Source organism: Papaver somniferum, chromosome 1, assembly GCF_003573695.1.
Source record: "Papaver somniferum cultivar HN1 chromosome 1, ASM357369v1, whole genome shotgun sequence".
NCBI classification, from domain to species: Eukaryota; Viridiplantae; Streptophyta; class Magnoliopsida; order Ranunculales; family Papaveraceae; genus Papaver; species Papaver somniferum.
This window is the reverse complement of record NC_039358.1, coordinates 159,481,597-159,491,786: the sequence shown is the minus strand read 5'-3', so window position 1 is coordinate 159,491,786 and position 10,190 is coordinate 159,481,597. Positions and strand designations below refer to the sequence as shown.

At 35.6% G+C, this 10,190-nt stretch overlaps 1 protein-coding gene across 1 annotated transcript; it reads left to right on the top strand.

The window, feature by feature from the left end:
- Positions 1 to 6,078: 6,078 nt before the first annotated feature.
- LOC113333724 (F-box protein At1g61340-like) lies at positions 6,079 to 7,699 on the top strand. Its single transcript, XM_026580149.1, has 4 exons — positions 6,079 to 6,265; positions 6,516 to 6,764; positions 6,844 to 6,918; positions 7,011 to 7,699. The coding sequence occupies exons 2-4, from the start codon at positions 6,540 to 6,542 to the stop codon at positions 7,263 to 7,265; spliced, it is 555 nt and encodes a 184-aa protein (XP_026435934.1). The 5' UTR covers positions 6,079 to 6,265; positions 6,516 to 6,539; the 3' UTR covers positions 7,266 to 7,699.
- The last annotated feature ends 2,491 nt before the right edge of the window (positions 7,700 to 10,190 follow it).

Genomic DNA, 10,190 nt, shown 5'->3' with positions numbered 1-10,190 from the left:
GGAAATTTTACTGTTAAATTTACATATAACATATTGCTTAATGAGTCTATGCATGGATAAATTTCTAATAGGTCTCTGCAGTTATCTCTTAAGATTTGGCACTTTCTTTGGAAGTATTTTTGTTTGGACCACATAAATATGGAATGGTCTTAATAGGATTCTCAACCCATTATCCTAATAAAAAACATTTAATTGGGTCATGGGTTGAAGCCTAAATCTGTTAAGGGTTAAAAACATAATTTGTTGGCCTTTACTAAAGGTGACTAAGTTTATTGTATCCTAAAAAGTGGATGAATTAGTTGTTGGTAAGACCAGGCATGAATTCAAACCTGGAGGTTAGAATTAATCTAGATATATACTTAGTCCAAATACATTAATTAATGGTCATCCTAAAGGAGGGGATGAATATAGATTCATTATTGGACTAATTAAGTACATTTCTACTATCTAGATACATAATTCCAATTTTAAATAAAGGTGAACCTGGAGAGCATTTGGTCTAGGTACATTATCAAGATGAATGCAGATAGATAATTGACTGGATGCATACCCTCTATAACCTATAAATAGATGAGGAATTTCAACTAGAAAGGTACAAATTTCTAATCCTTCTCTCTCCATAAAACCTGTTTAGAGCTCTTACTCATTAAGGCATCAGAGTGTCTTTTGCAGGGCCCCCCCTCCCCCCTTCTTCATTTATCAACAATTCCAAAAGAGCCAAAGTCATTGGAGAGCTAAGCTGAAATCTCTTCATCATCGAGAACATATCATGAGGAAAATTGAGAGTCATCTAAACGGTATACAATTCATCCATCAAGTATAAATCTTGACTCATCCAACAGTTAAGATTATATCTTTCAATACAAATCTCGAGGAGTGTTGTAGGAACATTTTTGCTACAACATCTTTTAGCGCCCACCGTGGGGCAGCGAAGGATTCTTCAAAAAAAAAACATAATTAAGATCCATGGATACATCACAATCAATTTGAAATGTTTCGAACGTCAATGTGGATGCAAGTACGAGGAATTCAGTGCGATGTTGATCACCAACTTTGAAAAACACCACCTACAACAACGGTACCAGGATGTCCGTCTGCGAGAACTCATCCCAGGGAGGGAAATCGTAGGGTATACATTACAACTCCTCCTTTAAGTGAAGCTACCTATCTGAACATATCATCAAGGAATCTGGATCAACATCAAACAAACATGTTAAACTCGCGTTAAAACTCTCTTGCCAATAAAGGCTTTCGTTTAGCCTCGCGTATTGAACAAGTGTATAGGACCGGGGCGACACATGTAGATCAAACTATGTGCGAAAGATTGCAAGGATTATAGAAGGAAAACAGACTACTGAAGACATCAGTGGTTAAGAGACCGCAAAGGGGTAATACCCAATACTCTGAAAGTATGAAAGGAAAGATATTGAAACAGATAATGTCGCAAGGGAAGATCGACGACCGAATGGATTCTATGAAAGCCATCACATCGTCGAGGAATCATAATGACGATCAAGACCTACCCAATGGAAAAACAACAGGCGCAAGCGGGAGGAATACCTTAGAGCAAAAGAGAAATGAGTACCTCGATAAATGAAAGAAAAATGAGTATTACTTTAACCACTCAAATATGCATACGGGTACGCATACCTAAGTAGCCGGTATGAGTTTGGGTTCGCCAGTATGAGAATGGGAACGCATACTTTAGTACACTTCCAAAACCCGGCATAAACTCCCGGACCTATACCTTACACAAGTACGCATACCGGTATGTGTACTAGGTACACGGAATTTCACAACTACAAGTACAGATACGTGAATGCATACTCTAGTTCCGATCATGGATCACATACATGCAAGAATGCACACTATGTTTATACTCCAATAGTTCTAAACTCTATTTCAATCATTGAAACTTTATTAGAGGATGACAATAGCCGTTTTCACACACTATAAACATCAAAGCAAATTTCAAGTTATTGAAATAATCATAACGAAACATTCCAAGTCTACACCAAATGATTGTATCACACAAACCATGTAAGATGTTACTCGGCGATTTTCACACGATCATCTTTTGATTTTCGTCAAGAATATTAGATGAACTTGGTTGAAGCGAAATCTTACCAACACATATTTCAAAAAATATTTAAGCGAGTTAATCTCAGCTCGAAATCTCAAATGTGTATAATCGACAACTATATAGTAATACGACTTTTGTCTCAATATAGGAGATAGAGTAGAAATAGACTTTCCAAGTGATAGATGAGTTTTAGTCTTCACATACCTTTTGTTGATGAAGTTCCACAAGCTCTCCTTAGTAGTTCTTCGTCTTCAATTGATGAACGCCATGAAGTTTAATGCTCAACTACACAATCTATCCTAGTCCGAGACATCACTATAAGTAGACTAAAAATCAAGACTTATAGTTTTGATCACTAACATTGACAAACAAGCTTGAGGTAGCAACGCTTGCGAGTTCGACCTAGCAGTGCTCTAACATCATCCAACAGTAAATATTATATCTTTCAATACAAATCTCGAGGAGTGTTGTAGGAACATTTTTGCTACAACAATTTTCATGGTTGTCTTCTTACCAGAGACATATTAACTAGATTTATGTTTAAGACCTGCCCTTTATATTGTGGGTGAAAACTCATTAAACCTTTGCAAACATCATAAAATTAGTTTCTTGTAAAATTTCACTCAAAAGCCTCTGAGTGAATGGAAACCTAGTTTAGGATGATTAGATTGAGCAATATAAGCTAGAATTTTAAAGCTACTCAAATTTCAGAAAGTAAGGAGATTTGATGTTTCTTATGATAATTAATAAGGAATATCAGGAACCGAATTATTGGATTAATAAGTGTTCGGTTTTGTATTATCGAATTTGATGACTCGTAATTGTTTTGAGCTTCATCAAACAAAAGTAGGAACAATTATGTCTAGTAGATACTTGGAAGATAGAGGGACTAAAGGTTTCTCTGAAAGGAAAACTTGACTTTTAGCATGCCATCCTGAGGGATTAATAAGTATATGGACTTCTAAAGATCCATCTTAGTAGTATTCTTCAGATTTGAGAAATTCTTTCTCGATCAAGTTATAAATCTGAAGATCAGTGGGAGTAAGTACATGTATACTGATTTGTATGTTGATGACACATTAGTCTACTTTCGTTGGAAATCTTGGTATTTTGTTTAAACCAAAAAAATCCCCTCTAAAGAACTTCTGAAAGAGTTAGATGAATCTTGCATTTGTGCAGTTAAGAACATCTTAGTAAAGCAAAGTTCCAAGATTTATGGCATAGGCAGTTGCTCGACTAGAGTCGAAACTACACAAAAGAGTAACAAATGTCTGTCATGCATAAGGAAGATCTGTAAATCTTAAGAAAATACAAGGAATACCTTATGCTTGCTCTTCTGAGAATTTTCATGTGTATTGTGTTTTGCATGAAATTAATAAAGTTCTATAATATGCACTCTTGGTTGTTGCCAAAGTAACCCAAGAATATAACTTATTGTAGAACATTAAAGTAAGTGTATGTACCTTCATATAATTGATTCTTTGAAGATGGTAAATTATTCAGATTCATTTTGAGCTCATAATTCATGAAGCCTTTTTGGGTTATGTCTTCATGCTAATGTGTTTAGTTGTATTCAGATGAATCATAAATAATTTCTAACCGCTTTATTAGTTTTTGGAGTATGAATATGTGGTTTTTGATAACACCATAATTTGAGGTTGTGTAGCTTAACTCAAAGCTTGGAGAATATCAACATTATAACCAAGTTTTTGAGTATTTGTTGTGCACAAAAATCTATTTCTCTTAAGAAATAAATGGTGAAACCATATGTGTTAATAAGCATATGAAGGTAGGTTTCATTTCGTACAGAAAGAGAATCGGAAACAACGAGTTGATGTGGAAAATACAAGTGTAAAGCTTGTGAATGTACATTCATCAATAAAACGAGGGTTGTCACTTGATGCCTTAAATGAGCAAATTGCTTAGTAATCTATTGGCCCCTTATAATAATTGAGGTATAATTGAATTATTTGTTTCCATATTACTCTTTGAGATCTCACGAAATGTGTTGTTTCTACATTCCTGTTATTCCATGCGTGCACATAATTGTTGATGGAATGAATAATACGAGAATCTTTAGTAGTTCAAATCGATGATATTAAGAGTCTTATGTTGTTTAGCCTTATGGACTTATGTTTTCATTAGTTTGTAATGTGTTGATGTTGTAGTACGTGGAACGAAGTCTATCGTTTGATAACGTATTACCGCCATGACTCATATTGACTTATTACTGAATGATGATGAATCAAGCTTTCTCTTAAGATTGTGCATATATCTATTTCGTATAAAACCCCTAATGAGTTATATCAGTTTGTTATGGGGTATATGGACCAAGTGGGAGAATATTAGATTTTGGTAGCCCACATACCGATAACCATCTGGGTTTGATCCAGAGAGCAATACCCATTTGGGTTTAATTAAGCTAGAATCTTCGTCAATGGCAGCAAGCAAGTGTGAATGCTGCAAGGAAGATTCATGGATGTCGGCTACGAAAGTGATAGCTTAATTGTTAAGATGTCTTTGATGGAAAGAAAAATTATCTCTATAAATAGCATAATGGAGGCGTAAAACATATTCCTTACCATAGAAAAGAGTTGGTAAAAACTCCACCATGAGGACTAGCAACTAGTAAACAAATGGTAAGAGGAGTAAAGTTTTCTCCTAATACCATCTTAATCAAGCTCATTGCCTGGCTTTGATGATTGAAAATTCAAGTGAAATGTCTCTATCTGGTATATTTCGAGACTTATATTTAATGAATTATGATGTAGCAAACTTGAATATCCTAAATCCTCATCATGTTAGAATAGATGATTCACATGATAGAAACTCCAACATCGTAACCCAAACTTCGCATTCTCAAAGATTCAATCTAGTGGTTGAGTAAATAGAATACGAGTCTTATTAATTTTTGTTGGTGGTTGTGGCTAGGTAGTGAAAGACACATGCGAATATGGAAGAAGACGAGTTGTTGTTCCTGTCCAAACAAAGTTCATCATACGGTACTTGAATTTACCCCACGTACTTGCAATGACATTTAGTACTTCAACTGTTTTGACTGGAGAAGAGGAAGAAAAGAAGAATTTTTGATAAATAGAAAAACGAGGAAGAATGGAGATAAATTAGTAAATTGATATTAGAATCATGAAATTTGGGCGAAATATTTGGGCAAAGTACCATCAAGGATACTAGAATCATCAAATTTGAGTTACTGATTATTTGAAACATTGTCGTATTTTATTTGTCTTGTGAACCCAGAAATTCAAGGATCAATCAACCAAAAAAGTAAAAGTCATTTACCTTGCACTATTAGATTTTAGGTCGTCTAGTAAATTTGCAGTCGATGATTCTCGGTGCGGAAGAAAAGTTTTGGTCAGCCATAATAGCAATACCACACAAATTTTGGTTTATGGATACATTTTACGGCGTGCCGCATGTTGGATGGATGATAAGTGCTCATCTAATTCGATCAGTTAGCATTCAAAGTCTCGAGCGACATACATCCACTGCAGATTGTGTCGTTCACATTGGTCATGAATGTGTGCCAGAATAGTCGACACATATGACACAACCTTACAAACACAACATGACATATGTCCCACCACACGCATCCTTATACCGCATAAAAGTATCCAAAGTGCAAACCGACTTATAATTAGCCGACCATCGAAATATTTTAAAAAATAAACCCACCTTATATTCTGAAACGTGGATTTCCAAACGGCTATATTTCCATTACCACCACAAGATAAGGACATGTTAGTGGCCACGTAAAAAACACGTGGTCAACCTCAATACATTGAATCTGATTGCACCTCCATCCGATGATAAACACGTGTTATACAGATCTTGGTTTAAGAAACCTATGGTGAAGATCTTAAAGTAGAAACAGTATCAACGGTCACTTTTAAGTTCCAGGGCTTTCGAGAAGAACGTTCCTGATCTGTTCTCACTTTTTTATTTCCTGGAAAGCAAATCTGAGTGCTTGTATATATGAAGTACAGTTTGACGGTTTTAAAGAAGTTGATTTAAGAGAGAAATTTGCGGAGATAGTGATATATATTGCGGATTAGGTTAGTTCATTTCAGTTTCTTGGTTTATCTTCAGATTTTGCTGGACGAAGAAAGTACTGCATATTTAAGGTTTGGTTTTGGTTTCAGAAGTTGTATTCATCTTTTCAAGGTAAGAACAATTTCCTTAGCTCTTGCTTTCCTTTCTAGTTTGATTTTGTTTTGAAGTAATGGTGGTTTAGGAATTAGGTAATCTGAAAAAATAATTTTCACAGAGAAAAGGTTTTATCTTTGATTTTGAATTTGGTAAGGGTTTTGAGAGGGTTTTACAATATCCAAAAATGTGAAATTGCTATTAATATATAAATTTTGGGATTTCATTGTTATATTTTTACTAATATGTTTCAATTTCATGTATGCAGTTTGACTGTGTTAATTATTAAATTATGGTAATGGGGAAGAATTTGTACTCTTCAGAGTTTGTTAACTGCACAAGAGCATTAAGAAGGAAAAGGATTACTATATCAAACAATATGGAAACTTTTCCTTTTAATTCTCCTATTAGAACTCCATTAAAGAAGCAGCGATCTATTACGCGATTGGATTCGGAGAATTTGTCACTTCTACAACAGGACATTTTGTCTATTGAATCTCTGCCACAGGACATTTTGGTGAGCATACTTTTATCAATCTTTACTTTGTGGGTTACAATTTTAATCAAGCTTATAGATTGATGTGAAATGATTGCAGGTAAGGATATTATGTTGTGTGGAGCATGAAGATCTTAAGCAACTTGTACATGTTTCGAAATCGATGAAAGATGCTGTAAGCAACATTATCTGAAACAAATTTTCTCGTCTGGTGTGTTTTTCTTCTTTACCTAAGATTCTGATGTTATTGCGTGTTTATTTGTTCAGGCATTGGTTGCAAAGAAATGGCATTTTGAATTTAGTACTCCAAATGCAAAAACCGCTGCTTTACGGTCTTTCAATTCATCTGAAGATCTAAGTAGGTTTGATATGGAAACACCGAATGCTCCTGGAAAACAAGGGTTTTACAGGCGTCGAATCAGCCGGGAGAAACTCACAGACCTCGCTGTGGCTTTGTTCCATTCACCTGAGGAAGAAAACTGGTCTAAGAAGAACAATGGAGGGTTTTGTTCATGGAATTGAACTAAAACATTTGAGTGATTTCTGTGAATATTAACTAACACAATTCTTATCAGGGTGTTTTGTGTAGACTTGGTTGTTATAGCTGTTTTTGTCGTTGTTGTATTTATATATGTAGGGATAAAGATAGGATTCATTTGATCCAAGTTAAGTTACGTATTGTAGGTTATATTAGTAGGTCATTCTTCAATTGGCTTCATTGAAGGTCTAGTGAATTTATTTTTCTCTTCTTCCTATTTAGTTGTGTGGAGGAGTTTTCAAGTAGAGTTCGAAAATGGGCATTTCCCTCCTTGCCTATATGCTGCAGAGCTATGTAATGTACAGATTTAAATTCGGTTCAGTTACTTTTTTGTTCTCAAGAACTCGTGCTTTTTTGTAGTATGTATTATGTAATTTGTGCTTCAATTTTAGTACATGGTAATTTTGAGATTGGTTCACATCTGTCCAAATTTTTACCCAGATTAAAGGTAATCATCGAAGTATGGCTTTGTGACATTGTCGGTTTCGCTTCACCCAGCAAGGGGGAGGGGGAGCCAGTTGAAGGTAGTTTCCATTCTCTGGGAAATGCGTTCCTTTTTTTATTTATGCTGAAAATGAATGGTATTATGAACTTAAACTGGGTACATTATCTTTCAAGAGTTGGCTGGCAATGACCCTCAGGAGTCAGGACCCTACCTGCTCCCAGGTATTTCCATCCACATAGCATGGCTGGTTCCTCAGATAGCCAGGAACCGAATGAACCTTGACCTGAGCTTGATATTCGATGCTAAATGAATCTTGAATGCTCGTGATTTATACAACCATTTCATTAAAATATTTTACCAACCTTGTTTTGTTCTATTTCTAGATGGAATCACAACTTCAGTAGCACCTAATTTTTAGCCTGGACAAGGCATGTTTTAAGACTGCAGAATGGTCGGTGTTAAAAATGGTCAGAAAACTGGGGTAGTATGGGGAGTGCTGACTTGCCCACGATAACCTTTTTTTTCTTCGCCAACCTACTCATCAATAACAAAAAAACAAACAGCTACAACAATGTCAGGATCTCCAGGATAGAAAATACCCAGACTATAAAAATAGAGACTCACAGAATCCAAACATAACATACTAATCAAACAAAAACAGCAGTACCCGAGAGGCGGCAGTGATTTTTTGAGGAAGTGATGAACATGTGAATATATCTCTGTAGTTGCAGGAAATCCTACAACACACCTCTCATAAGAATTCATTAATAATCAACACATTTTAAGGCTAATCATCACAATTTTATTGATTAATTCTCTTAAAACTCTTACAAGAAAAGATAAAGGAATCAAGAATAATCACTGCTCTAGATTTTCTCTCTCTTATTTACTTGTTTCTCACCCAAAAAAGATCTCTCTCTTCCTCACAGCTGATCGGCTCTTTATATAGAGTTTTTCATAGTGGATGACAGCTAATCCATCCTTTATTTTCGGAAATGACTTGCGACATTATCGCAACCTTATAAATATCAATCTCACAAACTTCCTTATTTTCGCAGGACCGTCACACTTTTCTCATGATTTGGCTGATGTCGTTTATTATGTCGTTTCTGAAGTTGTTCTGCGACACTGTCGTGTTGTGTTGTTAATGATTTTGCTGAGACATCATTGTTGTGAGATTCTGATCCTACATCTTGCCTCTTCTCATATCTTCTCTGCGAAGTAGAGAATAATGTGAGAAATGCCGCAGCTATCCATCACTTCATATTCTTCATTTATCACACGTATCCTTTTTCTCCCATCTGTTTCTTGACACGTCTTCTGTAACTGCTGCTTTTCAACCGCTCACGTCTTTTTGCATTAATTGTGTTTATCTTCTCGAAAATCTCCTCTTTTCAACCGCTCACATCTTTTCGCATTAATTGTGTTTATCTTCTCGAAAATCTCCTCTATATATACTCTTCTTACTCTCCCTTTTCTTATTTTTTTACTCTCTTTTTCATCTTCTCTGCAACTTCATCATTTTCTCCGTAAATTCCTCTGCTGTAATTTTTTTTCTATCTTCCTTCTTCAATCTTCTTAATTCTTCGTCCATTCCCATACTCGATATTCAGATATGCCTCTAAGTGGTCAAAAACATGAGAAAACCTTAAAGGAAGTTCAAAAAGATCTTGTCGAGAAAGGTTTCACACTTTCTACCATTCCTGGTGAAAGTGCCAAATCAATTCTTTCTATCAGACTTTTCTCTGATCAACATTGTGATGATCAATCAATCATAGTTTCGCTGGGTCAAATTCTCGCAGATCTCCCCATTCCTCTTTATGACCCAGATATTCCTTTGTTATATGAAATTCTCTCTCACTCGGGATTTTCGCGAGCTATCTTCCTATTGAGTGGGGATTGCATCCGTCTGATGCTGGAGTTCGCTAACCGTGGTGCTGGTAAAGGATCTCTTTATTCCAAAGAGCTTAGGGATCCTAAATTCGTAGATCTAGAAATAGTCGCTGAGAAGTATACATTAGCGAATTTCTTCGAAAATTATGAATTAATATCCATGAAGAAAGAGAATACTCGCTGGGGTATTCGCTTGAAAAGGAAAGATAATATTGATGAAGATAAAATACTCATGCAAGACATTGATTGGCAGTCTGTAAGAACACAACCCCTCGCCAATCCAAAGATGATAAATGGTGCGTTTTTCCTTTGATGATGAAAGGACCTTACATTGCTGGGTCAAATGTTCTTCCTGAGAATCTCGCTACTTATCAACCTTGGGTATTCTCTTGTCCCGAGAAGAAGAAAGAGGTATGTTTCTTCCAGTTTCACCCACTTTACATTTCTTTATTTATCTTTATTCTTTTGTTCGCTGATTCTTGCGACATTCTACAGATCTAGAAACTGAAAGATAGCTACCACAGGACTGCGAAGGCTAATACCTTGTTAGCTCTTCGCTCATACACAAATG